The sequence below is a fragment of the Harpia harpyja genome, chromosome 8 (assembly GCF_026419915.1).
Source record: "Harpia harpyja isolate bHarHar1 chromosome 8, bHarHar1 primary haplotype, whole genome shotgun sequence".
Lineage (NCBI taxonomy): Eukaryota > Metazoa > Chordata > Aves > Accipitriformes > Accipitridae > Harpia > Harpia harpyja.
The window spans coordinates 41,348,975-41,370,088 of NC_068947.1; the positions used below are offsets into that span (position 1 = coordinate 41,348,975).

Genomic DNA, 21,114 nt, shown 5'->3' on the forward strand with positions numbered 1-21,114 from the left:
CTCTGCTTACTCATTAAGTGTTCTTCAAGAAACTGATTTTAGGAGGGTGTGCCTAATGTTTTCAGCATGTGTGCTGGTTGTCCCTTCGTTTCCAGGCATGCACTTTTAAGTTTTAGTTTAGACATGGAAAGGTAGGCTCTGCCCACCTCAAATAATTCCCTCCCCTTCATTGTCACTGCTCCCACTACTAACACAGCTTCAAAGCTTTCAGTGCGGGAAAGAGGGAGCTGGCAGACAAGCAATTCTCTGAAAATCCTTCAGCGTCTATTCCCGGTGTCAGACTAGCATGTCTCAATGACAAAGTCCATTGTTTCAAGGAAAGAGACTTTTTTGTAATTTTCTTATTTTGTAATTGCTGCTGCCTATGCTGTTCCTGACACAGCTGACCTGATAGATCAGGGCAGACTGAACTTTTTAGTGAGGCACAGAGTAATCTGTGGTTGCTATAAACAGTACCTGTGGATATACTTTGGCTAGATCTAATCCTTTGGCAATTATTGAGGGAATGAAAATGGACTTTAGCCTGGGGCAGACAGGATGAGAAAGGAGTAGGGAACTATGTAACCCTGAGTAATGAAAAGAGGGATTATTTTCATATTTATACGAGAATTATTTCCATAGTCCACAAAATATAGTGACTCTGATTGAACTGTTTGTACGCTTAGCAAAAGGTAATTGACCCACATGACATACGAGTAGAAGCATGAGTGGGGTTTTTTTTCCCCCTTAGGTTCACTATAGTAAATGGCTATAAATAGACTCTTCCTCATTTCTGTAAGCACTTCTAAATTAAAAACAGAAAGTCAATACACGTAGCTTTGGTATAATGTAATGGTAGCTGCCTTCTGAGGTACTATAGCATAAATCAGACTGCATCCTGCCCATGGTGTAACGTGGGAAGGTATAGGTCCCATTCCATCAGAAAGTTTGTGGTAGATCTCTTGGCACTGAGCCACCTACCTGTGGTTGTTTTCTTGTCCTTAGACAGTTCTACCTCCATTTCGAGAGTGCCAGACTAACTGCTTTCTCATAGCACCTTGAACAATCAGGCCTTGGATTTATGATAATAATATTGACAGCAATTGTAAGGATGTTTTTAAGCCTTCCCTGAACTAGCTCCCTACTGCGCAGCAGCTTTCAATCACAACCAGGACATAGTTGAATTATTCAGACAGGATCTCACATGCTTATTCAGTCTTGCCGAGGAGGCAGTGACTGGCATGAAATCACCTTAGCAGTGGTTGTATGACCGAGAGTAAGTAGTTGAATAAGAAATGTCACTCCAAGCTGACTATCTTGTAACGCCTTGTAGAGAAAGAAGCTTTTATGGGTCGATCCTAGAAGGCTGAAGTGCACCAGTCTGTCCCTTTTTCCTCCCCTATTCCTGCCTGGACTTACACTGGCATAGGGAAAGCTTGCTCCCCTAGGGAGGTGATGGTTAAATTCACATTACAGGGCTCAGTCAGTATTTGTTTCATCTCTAAGGCAGCCAGGCGCAGCACTCGGCCTGCCTAGTGCTGTGGTAGACCGTGACTTCGGTCTGGACTCAAAGGGAACAGACATTTGCTGTGTCACCACATGTCGATCACCTTTGCAGATATCCAGCTTGATACCACCCAGCTCTCATAAAAAGAGTTGTTACTCTTTTTCCAGCTAGTGGAAAGTAGACTCTGCGGGTTTGATGTCATCTTGTCTGAAATACGTAGCTCTTCAACAGTCTTTGGGGCAGAACAGTAATTACTGATGTTTGTTTACTTAAGATAATAATCACATACAAAGAATGTTTTTTCTTTTCCTGAGTGAACTTTTCAATTTTGGATAACTTTCTATCTTTACATTCTAACTACTGATCTCATTGCTTCCTATGGATGATGCAAAACACTACTAATTTATTTTCTACTCTACACGGAGTGGTTACAGCAATGCACCTGTCTCAGGTGCGTGGTTTGTATATTTAATCAACCAACATAAAATTGCTTTGAACACAGCTCACTTTTGCTGGCATTGAGGATTACAGCAGCAGGTATAGATTAGATTAATATTTTGTCTCAGCTGTTTTGGCTTAAATTAAGAGAACAGAAGATCAAGCACAAAGCAAGTGCATAACAATAGTGTGATGCAAGCTCAGAAGGTTTATGCATTAAAATCATATGAGACCATGTTCAATCATATGAATTACCATAGTGATGAAGTAGTGTGTAGATCTTTCATTGAAAACCAGGTGCCACTGTTCTGTTTGTAGAAACCATTTCAGATCATAAAATAAATTCTTCTTTCCCATTACCTCTATATAATCACCTCTTCTGCTGAGCTTATAGAAAACAGTGTACCTTAGTACTTATCCCACATTCAGCATTTGTAATGTGGGTTATATATAGGTTACCTGTGTTCTACAGCTTCCCCTATTTGCTTTGTTTGGAATGACTTGTTTTCCTCATTAAAAGAAAGCCTGTGGAGTATTAATCTTTTTCTTTACTTATTATTGGAGAGATGGGTTTTCTTACTTCTCCTGTCACATCAGACTACACTTGAATCTTTCATCTGGTTCTCTGACAAAGCCAGGCTCCTATAGTTATGGTATTTGGGTAGGCACATGTTTATCCCCTATGTCTAGCTGCAGTAATTTTTTAACCTGTGGGCTGTTTTCAATTCAACTTGACAGAGCAGCAGAGATCACAAAGGTAATTTGGTGGTTCTAAGCTTTGCAAAATTAGGGATCCAAGAAGCTGAGGGAATAGGCAAGTGCTCTGACTGAGGAAGGGGCTCCAGCATGATTCAGATCTGACTCGGCACTGGGGAAGCCACATGGGAGGGAGACCCTGTAAGTGCCTTACCTGGGGAGGAGCTTCTGCTGGAGCTAATAATCACCCATGAGATACTTAGGTATAGTGATTTCCGTCATTCTGCTGATCTTAGATAGTCAACTTGCTCACATCACTCAGAAAAGAGTTGGAAACTTGGGACTGCCTGGTGGATGTTCTCCTGCATCCGTCCAGTTAAAGTTTATATGGAGAAAAACCTGACTTCAGCTTTCTGTGACTCCTCTTCCTCTCTGCCTATTCCCCCTCTCCCCCAGGATCTCTGCTGTCTCTGGCCTAAGGGAGCTTTGGTGTTTGTGGGGGGGTTTTTTCCTCAACAAAGTTGCAGTATTCAGAAACTAGTTAGAGGAACTGCTCTCCATTGCACTGGAAGCAAAGATCCTGTGTCCTGAGGCCTCTATTTCCACTCTCATGACCAGCAGAGCGGTACTTGAATTCTTTTTAGTTTAGCCCTGTTCTTTGGATTTGTCATCTATAAGGTACTGCCTGTGTATCTGTGCTCTGTAGAAAAAGCAAGGAGATAAAACCTGTAGGTGGCAACATGAAGATATGTAGGAAAAGGCAGTAAAGAAGGGTACAAAGTTACTTGCGTTTAAGTGCTGAAGCAGTATGTAAAGCTAAATAAGGGGAGCAAATTCACAGGGTAAATATTTTTCCTGGTTATTAATAAATGCAGAGGAAGGAGTTTAACATTCAAATGCCTGTGAAAGCCATTTGCTCATTGTCATGAGTGGCATGTATTCTGATAACATGAAATAAGCACCTCATCTTCCACCGCTACTCATGCGTGCACAATTCTTCCTATTTAATTCAGCAAGACTAATTATCTGAATTAGTGACATTAGCTTGAAGCTACAGCTTTGCAGATTGAGGCTCTGGCTTTCAGAACAACTTCTTTAAAGGAATTAGTTATGTCTAAGTACAACAGAACTGTCAAATTGCATCCCCTGGCTTTGTCTGATGTTTTGGTCACAAAGCCAGACTTATGCAAGACTGTCCTTGTGACAATAGATTTAAGGCAGTGCTTATTCTAATTTTATGGCTCTGACAACCATAAAATGGCTCATAAAGGTTGGGCAGTTACCTCCACCAGCTGATAGTAGAGGAGGTAAGATGCACTTCGTTTTACCTTCCACCTCATTGGTGGACTTTGTCGTCTACACTCCAGGGATGCCTGTTGTCTGTTTGCAAATCACCTCCTGAACTAACTCCCATTTTGGTTTAACTTACCACGCAGGCATGAAAACTGCAGCCAATTCTCAAGCAGATCCCAAACCCCTGCCTTGGCAGCAACAACGTCAATTAGAGAAGCAGGGCCAAAAACAGCAGCATTTCAGGAACTGATGTGCAAGTAGCTTGGGCATTGCTGCCTGCACAGCAGCAATATCTCTGGGACAGCAAGGTGCTCAGATGGAGGAGGCAGATCCTTTGATTTTTACTTTATATCCACTTAAAATAAAAGGCAATGCTTATCCTTATAGTCCTGCTTTTTGCTATAAATTGAAGAGTTTCAGTAACTCTGTCCTGCCTGCACTGTTACTGAGGAAAATAGTGGAAGGTTTAGGGTCTGGAGCACTCGCTTATCCAAGGTCGAGCAGCACAGGGAAGGAGGACAGAAGGGACAGGTCATGGCTGTGTTTAACTAGTGAGGTCTTTTAGTCTATACATCACTTGTCACCCCTTATCTTTGAATGAACTGTTCATAATTAAGTAGTGTGACTGAAGATGTGAAATTCTACATGGCAAATACTGAACTTGCACCTCATTTATCTCTTTCAAGTGTTTAATGAATTTTCAGCTTCAGCTAATGAATAATGGCAATTTCAGGCCCATTGTCCTATGCAGGAAAAATAATAATGTCCTAAGGATAGTTTCATACCTAGCAGCATGGTAGAGATTGCTGAAATGCCAGAATATGATTTTTTTTTTTTTTTTGAAGATCCAATGTTATCTTTGAATTCATTCCAGTCAGTATACGGTCCACATTCACAAAGAACCCTGAACACACAGCACACAGGACCTGCTCTTTGGGGATAAAAAGTGAGCAAAAATTGCCTGCCTTTACCTACCCTGCCCTTAAGGTTACTATACATTAAAGTTTCCCCAACAGGTCCTCTTTGTCCATACAGAAATTTTGACGAGGGTTGAAAGTTTTTAATTGCTAGCAGTATATTAATAACACATGGAAGAAATGTGGGAGCCCAATCCTTTCTTCAAAGATGTCCTGAAATAAAGTAGGTTAATGGATAAGAATGGGGAAACTTCCAGACTCAAGAACTTGGCATAAAGAATATTTTGTCATCACCACTTTTATTAGGAAAAGGAGCCATGAATAAGTATTTCCACCAGCTCTAACTTCCATGGAGCAAGAAAAAGGAGTTCATATTGGTAGCTGTGGCTTTGGTTGGTTTTGGCATTCAAGACCAAGTACAGAAGTTTAAATGTGGAAAGCAAAGCATACACATGATATGGATGTATACTATAATACCTACTAATTTGACCCCAGTACTTGAAAAAATGGAAATGCACTTGAAGTACAGAAGTATACTCTTCTTACTATCCAAACCTGGAGCAAACTTCTTTTACCCACCCAAAGTGACTGATTTCCATTTTTTAATTGCCTCTCAAAAATGTAGCTAAAGACACTGAGAAATAAAAATGTCGTTTTCAGTCACAGAAGCAGGAATGTACATTTAAAAACAATTGTTTAGTCAAAAAGAGTTTTACCTGAGAACACGGGGGGGGTAACTAATCTGCTAAAAGTTAATGGTTGCCTTGTCTTCAACTTCTTATTCTATTTACCATGACTTACTTACATCTCGCTTCTACTTATGAATATACAATATGTGGTATTGAGAGAATTAGTGTTTTAATTTTTAGACAGTGGGATGAGATAAAGTAATCTTATCAAATACATAATGGCAAATACATAACATGCCATATCCTAATATGGCCAGATATGAGATGTGTAGGATTTAATAGCTTATCCTTGTCTGTTGCTGGAGGTGAATCCCAGACTGCTGTAGCATATCCATGTAAGATCTGATGTTGTTGCTAGAAAAGATGGAATAAATTGCTTTTAGAAAAATTTTGCAAAATTAATTTAAAGATCCTGTCAGCAGCTCCAGTCTTCAGAACTGCAAGCTTTTGCAAATGTTTTCTTCTGGAAGTACAGCTCCCGAACCAGATTCCTGTATATGCTGTATAGGCTTGCTTTTCTTGGCCATCTTGGAAATATCACTAATCATGAACAATAAGGTTGAAAATCATTGTTTTACTTGATCCATAATGTTTTTTGTAACTTCTAGCTTGATGTCTTTCCTACTATATGCCTTCATAAAAACTCTGGATGTTAATTTCTGTCGTATTAGCATTGGGAAGTTTATTTCAGTCTGGGAGTTAACCAGCCTCCCTCTGAAATCATAAACATGCTTCACTGGGAGTGCCTATAAATGTGTTTCTGTAAACTGGCTTTAATCCTGTCATATGACAATCATAAGGATTATCATTCTAGAGGCATAACTCATCTTGCAGTATGCCTGGCAGCTTTCAGGATCACAGCCTTCAGACACATGTATTGGACAACTAATAATTAGACGCAGTTAGGCATTTTCTATCTGAATAATTTTTCTGATGGAAAAGACAGGGTGGTTTTTTTTCCAGAAAACTGAGTAAAGTGTCTTCAGGTAACTTCAGATTTGTCGTAAGGTAGAAGTGACTGCTGCTAGCCAAGAAAGCTGCTGCCCATATCAGTATCAGAAATTGTGAGAGAATATCCTGGTGCTTCCTTCCAGTAGCCCAAGGGCACCAGCTGAAGGCTTGGCAGGAGGGCAGGGAAATTGTGACTTTTAACTATTCTCTTCTATTTTGCTTCTGCTCAGAGTGAGTGAAACTGGTATCACCTTTCAGGTGGAACAGTCCTAGAAAGCTCAGTCTGAGACTCTCCAAATCAAATTCTTATCTTATTTTTTAAAAAAAGTGTTTTTTAAAAGCCACATTTCAAAATGAAACTTTGTGATCACTTTCAAAAAGAAAGCTACTTTTAAGTCAATAAAATTCAAAGCATGTTCAATTCAAAGTGTATTATGAGAAGAAGTCTACCCATTTTCCTATTGGTGGTTACAGTCAGACTGATCAGATTGCTATGTCTTAGTAACTATTTTAAGCACTGAAACTTGAAGTTGTATGAGTTTAGTTCTACCCACTCCTGTCCATTTCAAAAGACTGCAGTATCTTCGTATGAAAAGTGTTTTGCAGGAGTAACGTGTGTATTTTGCATTGTGCTTGTCAAACAGAATCATTTAGCAATTGTCCCCTAAATTTGACAAAATTATGTCCCAAAACGGTGTATGTTTTAGCACAGTCCTAACCAATTTCTCTATGACCATTTGAGACACTTCATTTCATGTACTTGTGTGCTGATCTATAAATACTGGTTTTACCAACTGCTATGTCTCATTTTCTGTTTTGTTCTACTGAAATTTTATTCTACACTGACTACAGTTTTGTTAATGAAATAGATGGGGGGGTTTATCTTTTATTTTTCTCCTCGGGAATTGCTTTGTCTGCTTTTTAAATCAACTATGTAGGATATATTGCTGCAGTTTAGCTTCTGTGGACTTTTAAAAAGATATATATTCTTTAAGCTTTTAATGAATTCTTCCAAAGCATACTTAAAAAAGAACTTGCCACAATAAAATGACCACATTTAAATAACTATAAAACTTGGACAGTAAAAACAAATCTTCTTTAATTATTCAAGACATCTCTTATAATCAGGTTTGTTAATGTGTCAAGTTATGCCACTAGGACCTACTGCCAGCAGTCTTATACTGGTCAATTTTACTTACTTAGGCACACGCATGCGTTTTGAGTCTATGAAATGCTCTGTTGAGAAACCCCATCGTACCACGCCATCGAAGGATCAAAGGCAAAAGAACGCAAGTCCATGTAGTATTGTGCTGTGTCTCTCAAAGCTGTCCATGACTCACTAACCTGAAGTAGATCAAAACAGAAAAGAATATTCTGAGCTTTGATACTGAATAAATGCAGTTTGTGACAACTGAGTGACCTTGCCTGTGCTGATAAATTGGAAAGATTTCTTCCCTTGCCCCAAAGGGTTGCTATTACGTGTTAATCCCAGACCTGTGCTTTCTTTTTTTCAATAGATGCTGCAAGATGATGGAAGAAAATACCTGTTCTGCCCCAATGTATCCCCATGCATACTGGCTGCTGCTTGTGTCCCAGTAGTTCTGAGAATATGGTATCTGTCGTTTAAGTCGTATAAATTGATTTGCTGATTCTTCTGTCAGAAAAGGGGCTCCAAGGACACCTGAAATGGAAACTGAGAAATATTTGTAATATCAGAAAAATATTTTAGAATGTGCACTTCAAAAAACATATTTATACCCAACAACCGTGTCTTTGGACCTGTAGTTTATTTAACAGAAATCAAAGATGCTCCTACCTTATATCTTCAGAAAGACTTTTTTTTTTTTTTTAAGCCTGAAGTTAATAAAACAGCTGCTATAAATCATTATTTTGCTGTTGAATCCAAAGTAAATAAAGTTACAATCAAATTAAGGCACTAATTTATTTTCAATACAAGATTTTGTGACTGAAAAAACCTTAGACTGGAATTGCACTAGTCTCAGGTATGCTGAGAAGTCTAAAGTTTTTTAAAAAACCCTAAACATACCTATGAATTTAACTATGCTTTCTAAACCTCCTGGTTTAGATGTAGTATTTATTCTCATTAGTAGTGGCATGGAAATTGCATGCATGGAAATTACTCTATGAGCAAAAGATACTGCACTTCTATTCTTGTTATCGCACTGCTTTAGACAGCTTTTGAGGTCACCCCAGATGCAGAAGTACTTCTTGCAGATCTTCTTGAAATAACTATTCTGTCCAAGAAAAAGGGCTGAATTCCTCACTAAATTCATATGAAAGGTCCTGGTACAGGAAAAAAGTCTTGCCTTTTTAGTCTCCCATGTTTGAGACATAAATTCATTTGAGGCTAAACTGGTCTGAAATAGCATGTCAGTCCAAATAGTACAATTTTAAATGAACTGCTGATTAAGTTGAAACTCAGATACATCAGCCAAGCTGAGGCCAGTGTCTGTAAACACCTGTGCTCCAATTTAGTGAAGTGGTTTTAAATGGACACCTGAGAGTGACCTGCACATACTTGGTACAGATGGGCCAGGAACTTGAACCCTCATATATTGTGTCTTACAATGGGAGCTCAGTAGGGCAAGCTATTGCCTCGCTGACAGCTCTCTAATGCCCTTATTCCTGAATTTCTAGGGGGAAAAGCTAACTGAGAATGTCAAATGTTTGTTTTCATGCGCAATGCTCAGCTGAATCCAGTTCACTTGCTATTATTACTAGCTTTGCTGATCAGCTGCAATACGGTCACTCTTTAGTTTTTTAAATAGAAGAAAGCGTATGCTGAATGCATATAGGTAGCAGACGTGAGCTAGAGTATTCACTGCTCCTTTTCACTTTGTTTTTTTTTTCAAAGCCAAAAAATGCCTGAAAAGAAGGTGAGAAAATGCTTGATTATACAGTAAGAAACAAAAAAAAAAGTGAAGGTTGTTGTCATCTTCACTCTTAACAAAGACACAAAATAGTACTTTAGAAAATTTACTTAGCAAGCAATGACAGTCCCAGTAGTTCCTTCCTACTTCAGTTTCTTCAGATTCCAAGTTACTATAATCAGAAACTGGAGGCAGAAATTTTGGGGTAGGGAGTTTTCAAGGAATACCATCTTTAAAATGTTAACTCCTCCATGGAAAAACTAAGTTCAGACATTTGGTGTGAAGACTCTTGTTGCGTGAACTGCTTTTTTCCTTAGGGAACTGAAGAATAGCTATTTCTGTACTTCAGAAAACAAGTAAGATTTTGGTTTGGGGAAGAAAAAAATATATTTTTTGCATTTGTCTATTAAGCTGCTACACTTCTGTTCCAGAGCTGCACAAGATAAAACTAAGCTCATGCCAAATTTCATTATTTCTCTGGCAATTTACTATTATACAGTAGAAAATCTATGAGCTGTTAACTTCCCTTTAGTGAATCAAGGGGTGGGGGTGTATTAAATATTTTTTCAAGCTCATGATTATATTTCTGGACTGAGATAACTGAACTGGGATCAGAAATCAGCTCAGTAACAGGCTTCACTTTTGTTTAAATGTATATATTATTAGTAAGGGCCATTAAACATTACATTTTATCACCAATATGTGCTCTGGCCTTCCAGCTTCACAGTGAGCTAGGAAAAAAGATCATTAAGCAGCTCTTCTTTTTTGTGTTTCTTTTCCTCACAGCCAGCATCTTCAGAAAATGAGCTTGTTGTTCCGCTGGTGGGATGGTGAGGTGTTGTCTTGGCTACTGTGGCGCAGAGTGCTGCGATTTAAGGGTATGAACTTTAAATTTTTTATATACAGTTTGCTCTGGCTGCATCTGTATCCAATGACAAATGCCACCCCTAGCCATACTGAATACTTGCTTTAATCAAAGTGCACTTGCCTGCTGCAAGGGGTGGCAGCTCTGCTCTTGGCTTCTTTTGTCACTGGTGACACCCAGCTCTTGTTCTTTTCTAGCTGCTCTCTCAAATCCTTCCACGTCTCACCTTTAGCACCTGGGAGCCATCTCTGCAGGGCTTGTCCCTAGCTGCTGGGCACTCCAAAGATGCATAAGTACCAGAAATAAATCAGGTAAGTGCCTTTATATTCAAGCTAATCCTTCAGGGTTAGTTCATTCTCTCTTCATCTTACTGTAAGGATCATTATACATCTCTGAATGGAGCAAACTTCATTCACCTCCAGAATAACTCTAGTGAGACCATTTCTAAGTGAAACCAGAAACAGTCCTGTTGGTCTTTCACTGGGATTACACAGACAAGCAGAGTTGCACGTTTGCTTGTGCTCTGGCAGAGCTCGGAGAAAGCAAGGTCTTAAAGCTCTAATGTAGACCTGGGGGTATCAGAGCAGATGTCTCCCTCTGAGTAGCCCCTCTGAGTACAGTGTATAGTCTTCAGCAAGTAACCTACATCTTGCCTCAATTTAAGTTTCTCAGGCTGGGTGTAATTTTCCCCACCTTTTGAACGGCTTAGTAAAAGACTGTGGAAGAGTTTGTTGCTTGGGTAGGTGATTTATAAACACAGGCTATTCCTGAAGTACTGCAGCTCTCCATCTTGCAGAAGACTAGCACAGAAAACAGGAAAGTGGAGTTTTGGAACACCTGGGTGTGAGACTAGAGAGAGCTAGGAACAGGTGGGTAATGTTAATGAAATGGCTTAGAGCGCATAAAATTGAGCTGAAAAAAGATGAAGAGTTTCAAATTCTAGTTAGTGTAACAAAGTTAAACTCACTGTGAAGAGCAGTCAGATATATTGTATGTTCATATTTTTCTTCACTACTGTTTTCCCTGTTTTCTCTTAGATAAATATGTTACCTGAAAAGCACATTTAGGGATTAATGGCCCAAAGGGGAAATAGGAGGAATGTGTTTGGGGAGTGAACTATTGCAGGGGCTGTATCAGCTGTTACCAGTTAGAGTGTTTCCTTTCATCATCTCTTGAAGATTCACTCAGTGTTCTCATATGAAAAGCAAATTATAGAAAAAATTGGCTGGTTTTAGCAACCAGATGCTTAGCTCAGATAATTATTGTCTTCAGCAGGTAGTTTTGTCTATCCTGCACACCTAAACAGACTGTCCAGAGGGAAAACTATTAGTAATCATTACTGTTATGGTGCCTTCTGAGCATCTCATTTTGGATTAGTGTAAACTGGTATAAGACTAAACTTGAGAGAGGGAAGATGATGGCAGAAACTTGTCATCTTTGCCAAGATAGCAAATGTGTACTTAATCCAGCATTGACTATTTAAAAAAAAAAAAATTATGAAAAAGGCATATCAAATAGCTTAGAATGTCAAGGTGATAATAAAAAAGTATTACAGTATCACAAGCAAACTGCACTTAAAATATAAAATCAACCTGCATAGATCTTAAATTATTGTGCATTAAAATCTCTTCATACTAGACTCAAATGGAAGCTTAACTCTATTGTGTGAGGACAGATTTCTAGAAAGCAAGGTATTTAGCTGGGTGCAACTGCAAAATCTTCCCAGGAAGACATCTTTTTCTATTGGCTGAATGTGCAATGATCCACTTCATTACACAGTCAGAAAGGTGACTATGGGATTAAATTTGACACCTTTGCCTACTTAGGCACCCATTGAATTGATATGCTTTTTATTTTTTAAAAGCTAAGCAGTATGAGCCATTATGTGCTTAGCAGTCTTTGGGGAGAGCAGGCAAGCCACCATTTGCATGTCTAATGGCAGAGTTAAATGATAAGAAGACAAACCTTTAAAGTTGCTTTAGTATAGTATATGCTTCCTCCCTGCACCACAGGGAGCTTTTTTTATCTAGATCCAGCAGGATAAGTGGTGAGGAGCAATCTCAAGGCTTAGGACCAAAATTTATCCCTGGTGTGCATCTACCACAGGGAAAAGTGGTTTATGTCTGACTTGCTGTGATATTTACAAAAAAATTGACAATTACTTAGCAATACTTCAGTTGCTCTCTGTGCACATTTTCATATAAACTGGAGCTATTTGTTTCTCTTCCTAGTTTCTGAAGACTATTGCAAATTTCTGACAACCTGAAAACCCATTGCTGAAGTTATTTATATCAATGGAATTTAAATGTCAAAAGTTGGTAATTGCTCTGGCTCCTTTCCTTTTAGTCTAATAACTCTTCTTATTATCGGCTTTGGTGATTGTTTGGTCAAAATGTCAGCTCACAGGGGTAAGGCTGCTGGTCTTATCAGCACTTTAGGACAGAGCTTGGACAGAGGCTAGACTTGGACAGAGCTAAACTTCAACCTTGGACACTTTAACCTTGCTGAGGTGGCTGGTGCTGACGTGTTGGGAACTTTGAAAAAGTAAATCAAATGCTGCAGCTCAGGTTTGTTTCTTAAAGTTAGAAATGAACCAGAATGCCCCAGTCCACCCTCATCCCCACCATGCTTCAGCTGTCTAACTTTCTAAATCCAGAAAAGATTCACAAAGCCAGACCCCGGGACTTGGTCCGAGGATTCAAATATCTCAGCGCAACAGTGCAAGCACTGAAAGAAAAGTGTGGAAGCAGCTGGTTTTCTCTTCACTAAAGTATTTCTCTAGGTTATATGGCACTCCATGGATATCAAGATGTGGTTATTTGTCAGTACTTTGTGTACGTGGGTGGATTGCGGCAGGGATAGGCTTTTGGATTCTGCAGGCCACCTCTGGGCCACATGTCAACTTTTCTCAGTTGAAAAGTACAATTACATTAAAGTCAAACACCTGCATATTGCTTTTTCAAATGGTGAAAAAGAAATGTGTGTATGGACATTGGCTATGTATCCCAAAGTGTTTGGATGATAAAAGGCCTTAAAATAAAATTAAATCAGTTAGATTTGCTAATACCTGTCAACAGCAAAATTTAAAGTCATTGATTGTTAAGTGCCTCAACACTGTTCATATCACCCAGTATTCGAAATTTTGGTCTCATCTGTTTATTTTTAAAGCTTGAAGTACAATAGTCTCTATTATTTGACAATTCTTAATTTTACAGCACAGGACACAAGTGCTCTCTGGCTCAAGAGATGAAAGCTCAGTCATTAGCAATCGTTAGAACTACAGCATCAGCCTCTTTCCCTCATCAGCAAAGCCAGACAAGTTACAGACACTTAATGCAGAATTAGGTATTGAACGTATTGCTGGTGTGATGCCAGGGGTCAGGAAAGTTGTCAGGTATGGGTAAATAGCAAGGCAATTTGGCAAAAATCCTAGATAATCCTAGGGAAGGAACTACTTGCCCTGCAGCAAAGTGTTAAAAAAAGCATTGGTCTATTGGTCCTCCTCAGTGGGTCCTGGTGAAATTTCCTTCCTAAATCCATATGTGGCCGTCAGTTTAACCTTGAGCGAATGGGCAAGACACCCTCATCAGAGATCTAAGAGACTTCAGTAATGATCCCAGTGCCAGGACCCCACACTCTTGTACCCCATCCCTTGCTGCTGCACTCTGCAGAGGCTAAAGAAAAGGTCCAGCAAACAGCCCAGAAAGCCTGTTCCCGGAGGTGTGAAGATGGTTTATTATGGGGAGTCATTTATAGCCACTGAGTGGAGGGTGTGATGAAGAGTCCAGTTCTCATTAGTGAGTCTTACAGCCTCTGTTTTAATTCACCACCACCTTGATCATTGCTGAAAGCATTCACAATTAATGAAAAACTGAACTGTTTGTGATCAATGAAACTTTTAAGAGCTCATTAAAAATCAGTAATAAATAGTTCTTCCTGCCTTTTGCAGAAAGGAACCTGGGAAAGAGGGCAAACAAGGGTGTTAGGAAAGACTGACATGAGGGAGATGAAAGAAAAGATAAGTCTTCCAAAAGGAGGGGCAGCAGGCTGCTGTGCTCCCAGCTTGGCTTCAGGTGACACTGCTTGTGTCATGATGGCCTTCAATGGAAAGGAGGTGAGGTTCAGGAAGACAGACAAGTACCCAGGAATAGTCCAAGCTCAGGTGCACAGCAGATCAGGAAGTGCAAATAAGGGGAAAGGAACTTTTCTAGATGAACTTTAACTTGCAGAAGAAAGGCCCTTTCCATCTCCTTCCCTCCCTGCAGAGCCTCGCTGCAGCCAAAAATTAGGGTCATAGGACAAGGAAGAGAATTTGGCGCATAAGAGAGAGTACACCTGACTGTGGTCCCAATTCACAAAACACCTTTTTTATTAATCCATGATTAAGCATTGGCTAATTCTGTCTAGATCATTTTGCCTTAGCTCTTCACATCATGTATTTACTGTATGTGTGTGTTGGAGCACTCAGATCTAAGAAGTGCTTTTAATGCACACATGGATGGAGCATCTTTCCATGATGCGGGCAAACACCTGAGAAGTCAACAGTCACTTACTGCCTGCCTGGTTTGTTCTAATTTAATGAGGAATAAACTATTCTCACAGCACGTGCATCACTGCTCATTGACTGTACCAGCCTGTGCTGCTTTGGGAAGAGCATTCTTTCAGCCTTGCTGATGCTGCAGCCCTGCCCCATCCATTTTCACTCTGGTCCAAGTTTTACAGGGTGAGTCTTGATTTTAGGTGCCCTGATTGCAGGGTGCTGTGAAGGTTCAATAATCAGACAGCCTGAGGCCTTTAAAAAAATCAGTCTCCTTAAGCAATTCAAATCAGACATCCCAGAAATCACTTGTGAAATAGATCATTTGGGGTCCTTATAAATGCATGTGAAATTCTTTCTTACAAACAATAAATGTTGAGATCAGAATAATGTTTAGGGAAGATTCCAGAAAAAGAACGTTAAGTCTTTCTACAATTTTAACCGTTCAGGAAATCATCCTGTTATAATTCCTTTTGGTCAGGAATGCATCCTCGCTCCTCATACCTGAGGGGTTGAGCAGTAAGAGATTCAAAAGTAGTCATGAGGAACAGAATCAAGACTGTATTTCACAGAATTTGCTATGCAGTCCTGTGCTCACCCACTCTCCCATATGTCCCTGCTGCAGTGATTTCCAGTTAATTCTATTCTATCAGAGCTGTTCCGGTGGCAAGACGGGGTTTTTTGCTGGCTGACTATTTAATAAGCCAGAAAGGAATGACAATGAGACAGGGTGCCAGGCACTTACCTGTAAACAGCAGAGCATACACCAAAATTTGAAACATATTCAGAGACATGGCAAAGTATCCAGAAAGCGTTGCCTTTGTAAAGCAGAGGCAGTCATACGGTTTTATACTTTGTTTTCTTTAGGTTTATAAATCATTTACCAGATACCTGTAAATCGTTGGTGCAGGCAGAGGGCAGGGTACAGTGCTTGCTTAGTTCAGATTTGTCCTATATACCTCTGTTTGTACACTTTGGACTTTGCAAGCTGAGCCTCTAATGAGCCGTAATGGCTCATTACTGTGTGGAAGCATTAACTTGTCCATAAGCTTTATAACGCAAAATAGCACATTGGGCTTGTTCTGTGCTGCTGAACAGGCAAGTGTCTGTGAGTCAGTCTTCTGCATGATTGTTTTCTTCTTATTCTGGTAATGGGCATGAGCGGTTTATAGTCTGATGCGAATATGAATGGCAGGAAATGGTGTTTGAATCTACCTGCTCTGAGTAGTGTCTAAGTAGACAGTATATTTTAGCTGTGTAATGCTTGGGCTGAGGAAAATAAACCTATGATAAAACTGACCAAGAAAGTACTAGGGCAGGGAAGGAGAGAGGCAGTTGCATTCCTGCCCTGAACCAGGCAGAGGTCGCTGGGTCTCTCGTTGCCTTCTGCTGGTGCCAAGACTCTGTAGCGTGGGACACTATGAGTTCATGCTGTCGTACCTTTCCCACCTCTCCAGTTAGGTGTTGCGTTTCTACGTGCAACTCGCTGTCAGTAACAGCTGTCTTACTGCAGACCATTTTATCTTCATAAGCTCACCTACGCTGATGACAACGGACCACAGAAAAGCTGAGCTTTGTCACATGTTGAGGTGAGTTGATATGCAGTTCACCAGCACAGGCATGTGTGTACTCAAAGGTCTTTACGTCAGGGAATTAAACCTTGCTGATGTTACAGGTCAGGGACCAGACTCCATGCTGATGGGCAGTAGTACTTCAATCTTACACTCACAGTGAGAACTATTCAGTCTAGACAGTGGATGGAGGAAAGGTTTGTTGGGAAGTAAAAGAGCATTTAGTTATTTAATTACAGTGCCTTATAGTTTTTGTCATTACACATTGGTGGGCAGGAGGGGAGACTATTGAACAGCAGGTCTAACAGTGGAATCCTTAACTTTGCATTAGGTCGCTTTACAACTTTAGTATTATTTTAGCATTGTTCTAAAAAAAAAAAAAAATCAATCAAAACCACCTAGCAAATTATGCATGCAGGCAGGTGCTCTGCACTATGGTGCCACGTTAACAACAAATATTAATTATCTAAACTTACAATCAGCTTTCTCCATCTCTGAGCTACTAAATTAAATGTTAGATGTCAGCATTTTTGTGCACCTGCATAAAAGGTGTAAGGACTGGGACATTTGCCAATGGGTGACAGAGATGGCTGTGACAGACAAGCTCTCAAGAACTGTAGATCCCCTAGAAATAAGTTCCAGGAAAGCATACAAGTTATCCTTTTATCTCACAAACTTTTCTGGGCCATCTTTTCCAGTCTCTTCCATATTTCTCTCTTACATGGACCTGCCTTTTTATTGCAGTTCCTCTCCCATGGGTTTCTCCTCCCAGTTCATAGTATAATGTATGGAAGAACATGTTGGCATGTCACTTTATATTTATTGCAGTTATCTCTTCTTTACTGTGCAGTCTGCTCTTAGAGAAAAGTGCTAGTGATATGGCCTAGGCCAAAAGAGACAACAGCAGCCAGTAAGACTTCACTGCTACCTGGGAGCAGATCACAGGGAGTCATGCTGGACTGGCAACACAGACCCAAGACATCTACTCCTCCTATCTCATCTTAGGAAGCAAGGGAATGAGATGAGAAAGTTTTTTCTTAGGAACAGGAGTTGAAAAAATTATAAAACAATTAGACAGAGGCCACAGATGCCAACTGACCCTGAGAATCCTAACTCCAGGCTCCCAGAACCTAAAAACTCATCCTTCTTCTTGCAGTTTCCAAATAAAAGCTGTCATGTGCTGGAGAATATGACTTGTCTATATCCTTTACTGATAAAGCCTTAACTCTGTTATAGGAAAAGACCTCACTGAGAGGCGCAGAAGGTCTTCTGGTAGGGCCATGAAACATGGTGGGGATGCTGCAATGCCTAGACCTAGGCTCTGAGTTCAGAAGAACTCAAGGCTTACTCTGCTGTAGAGTGGGACAGTGGTCAGCCAGCTTAGGCAACGATACAAGAACTGGGAAGCAGCTAAACTGCAGACAGCACGTACCCTTGGACATATAGATCCACGACACCTGAACAGTCATCCTGCTTTTCTTTTTTTCAACCCCTCTCCTGCCACCCTCGCTTCCTTGTCTGATTTTGGTCTTGCTCCTGGCCCCTGCTGTTTCTTGTCTAGCCTGCCCAACTCTGCCTTCTTCCCCCAAGATTTGTCCTCCTCACTCTTGTCGCATGCTCTATAATTTCACAGAAAATGGTGCTATGCCCATAAACCCCAACTTCTTTAGACTGAAGAATTTGTAAGTCTCTTATAAGGAGAGTGTCTTCCCAGCGCGATTTCCCTTTCCTCCTTTCATATGGGTCCTGTTTCCCATATCCACACGGGTGTACAGCTGTCACGTTCACCCCCTTACTGCCTCCTACCCCAGTCCTGCTATTGCCCAGTCTCACCTCTGCTCAGAATAACAAGTGTTCTTCCTGAAGCCCTGTAACGTATATTTAGTCTGGGGGTTGCACATGCCCAGCTGGCTCACATACAAAAACTTTTAAGATACAGATGCATTAGCTGTTCTTTGAGGGCATTATGTAGGCAATCTGGATAACACTAGAAACCCATGAAAAGCATGAATGTGTTTATTGAATGTAGAATTTTAGCTGTTAATCACGAACAGATACGCAGGCTGCAATTTTATGGAAGATTTATAACTTGGCCCAATGGCTCAAATCTTCATATGGAGGAATGAATCATTGTATCATTTTCATATGATGCCCTCCCTCTCTTGTCAAATTTCTATTCCCTACTTTAAAGCATGGAAAGCTTATTCAAAGGAGTTGTCATCAGAATACTTAGTGCAAGTTAAACTTCCCCCCGCACATCCTTGTCTCATTTGCAGAGATAGCTGAGATATTGGCTGAAATGCTTCCAAAAAATTTCAGCCTGAGGCAGACACCTGACATATTTAAAAAAAAAATAAATAAAAAATTTTAAAAAATCAGACCAAATGATAAAAGTTTAACTGAATTACAGGCAAGTGAAAGTAGGATTATATGAAGGGACATTTCAGGCGATCTTCAATGGTACCAGCCTTATCGATAAGGTGTAAAATAGACTTCAAACAGCAGAACTCTAAGTTAGGGAAAGATCAGAACATTCTTCCTTTTACATTTCATAACCTTAGACAGTAAATCACCACTTCAGGGGAAAGGTCTATATTCTTCCCCTACTAGTATCAATTTCTTTTTTCTTTCAGGAAAGAGTAAAAACCCAAAAACTGTAGCTGTTTATAGCTGAAACAGTTTTAGGAAGAAATGGAAGAAAAGAGGTTGGGCTTATCTTAAAAATATCCTGGGTAGGATGATGACCACTGGCTATAAAATGAGGCCTCTGTCTCCCTGAATAATTTTTCAAGGTATTTTTCACTAATGAAGTAGTTAAAAAAATTGCTAATTTGTAAAATATCTGAGAGATAGGGGAGCTAAATATCCTTAAAATTGCTTGTGGTTTCAAGTTCATTGAAATCAGCTAACATATAAAGTTATTGGGAAGGAGCAAACAGGTAGGAAATCATATACATAGCCTGGGTTAGGGAACAAAAAGAAAGATAAAGTTGAACAATTTGAGCTGTAAAATCCACATTCTTTTTCTTCCTCGGCACCTGCTTCACACCTGCATGTGTGTCTCGCAGCAGGAGGCTTAATACTTTTGGTCCAATTTTACCATCTAAATATAATGCTAATCTCTCAGACTTTGTAAACCACTATGTAACTGTTGAAAAATGTCATTTTCTTCTGGTGTATTTAATACCAAATTTCTCATTTGTTTCAGCTTATCTAACATTTACCAGTTCTGTTTGTTCATCTCTAAGACATCTTTGACTTAAGTGGATGTGCCTACACCAGTGTTGAACTTTATTTTTTAAGTATCTGAAAATGCCTGTTGTGTTGCTGTGGTATCTTTTTGGAGTAGAGATGAGACAAGTACAAGGTAATATTTAAAGGAACATAAAACACATGCAGGATGCGAAAAACCTCTCTCAAAACACAGGAAACATGCACAAAAAGTTGTATATGGGGGACAATCTACCTTAAGGACTGAAAACAGAATTTGTATTAGCAGCATAAAGAGCCCACGAGATTCTTTTACCTTGTCTTGTTGTTATGTTTGGTATTCTCCACCTGATTTAGTCTAGTTAAACAGAGCAAGGAGGCAGACTTGAGCCACCTAAGTGAAGCAGACCTCTTCCAGTGGCTGCGCCTTAGGAGCACAGCATAAGACACGTTGTACTGGGTTAAACTGGAAGCCTGGCATCCCTTGCCTGACTGTGGCCAGTAGCAGAGGTCTAGGGAGGGGGCTAAGGAAACAGCGACCATTGCTGTTTCCACCAGCATACCTTCTCTACAACCAGCACATTGCGGCTAAGGACTTGAAGTCAGAGGCAGTAGCTTAGTGTTTAATGTTTCTTACTAGATTCTCAATATCTTAGTTTTGTAACCAGTTTCAAAATCCGTAGCTGAACTAGGTGCTGTGTTGAACCCTGCACCTGAAAATTATTTGGGCAAAATTTCTTCTGTTACTTTTGTCTCATGGGGAGAGCATGGCTACATAATTCTGCGTGCTCTTTCTTGCCTGGTGGAAAGGCAGGAAGGCTGAAGTTGGGAATGTTTGCAATGTGGGTGCTGTGGCAGTTCAATAGAAAAGATGATCCTTGGCAGGATTTTTGGGAAAGTACTGGGGGATTCTCGGTGTTTTGGGTCAGGCGCTAATTCCAGTTACTGTTTTCTATATTCTGTCCCGCTGCCTCCGAGTAGTGCAAGTCTTGGAAGACACATGCCATCAGCCTGGCACTGAGCGTGTGTATCCACACGTGAACCACTCTGGTTCCAGCCACCGCAAGCAGTGCAGGAGAGGATGCCTCTCCAAAGTCGCCACCGATGCCTGGGATGGTTAAGTGCATTCTGTTGACTAACCTGCCTTTACAAAATTTTCCTCCTTATAGGAATTCATTATTCCCTACTTTTCCAAGGTGACGGTGTAAAGGCAATTTGTATAAATCTGCGTGCAGTGGAATTGAGCTAAGACCTACAGGGAGGTCTAATGTAAGCAAGTTAACAGGTCTTTTATTGGCCACTACTTCAAATGCCTAGTGTGTTTTGAAGTAAGCCTGCTGGCATACAGTGAGGTATTTAGCACAGCAGGATTGTGCATTTTATACCTTCTGGCTTGGAGGTGTGCTTTAGTTCAGTTTTTTATTGCAACCAGCTACGGTTCTTGATAAGCCCACATTTGCCTGTGCCAAACAGCAACACCAGTCCCATCCTCCTGCTCTCGTGCTCGAGCACTTTTGTTCTCTTCACCTTTATGACTCCTGAGGGCACGAATAACTCCCACTTCATGGGG

General features: G+C 40.2%; 1 protein-coding gene across 2 annotated transcripts; it reads right to left on the minus strand.

Moving 5' to 3' along the window:
• Positions 1 to 5,110: 5,110 nt before the first annotated feature.
• C8H3orf85 (chromosome 8 C3orf85 homolog) lies at positions 5,111 to 15,622 on the minus strand. 2 transcript variants are annotated; one of them, XM_052795091.1, is made up of 4 exons: positions 15,509 to 15,622; positions 8,015 to 8,151; positions 7,670 to 7,814; positions 5,672 to 5,873 (listed from the first exon to the last, which is right to left on the minus strand). In XM_052795091.1, exons 1-3 carry the CDS (start codon positions 15,555 to 15,557, stop codon positions 7,695 to 7,697), a joined length of 306 nt encoding a protein of 101 aa, XP_052651051.1. In that variant the 5' UTR covers positions 15,558 to 15,622; the 3' UTR covers positions 5,672 to 5,873; positions 7,670 to 7,694. The 2 variants fall into 2 exon arrangements, with proteins under 2 accessions (XP_052651050.1, XP_052651051.1); XM_052795090.1 differs by lacking the exon at positions 7,670 to 7,814 and having other exon boundaries at positions 5,111 to 5,873.
• Between the last annotated feature and the right edge of the window lie 5,492 nt (positions 15,623 to 21,114).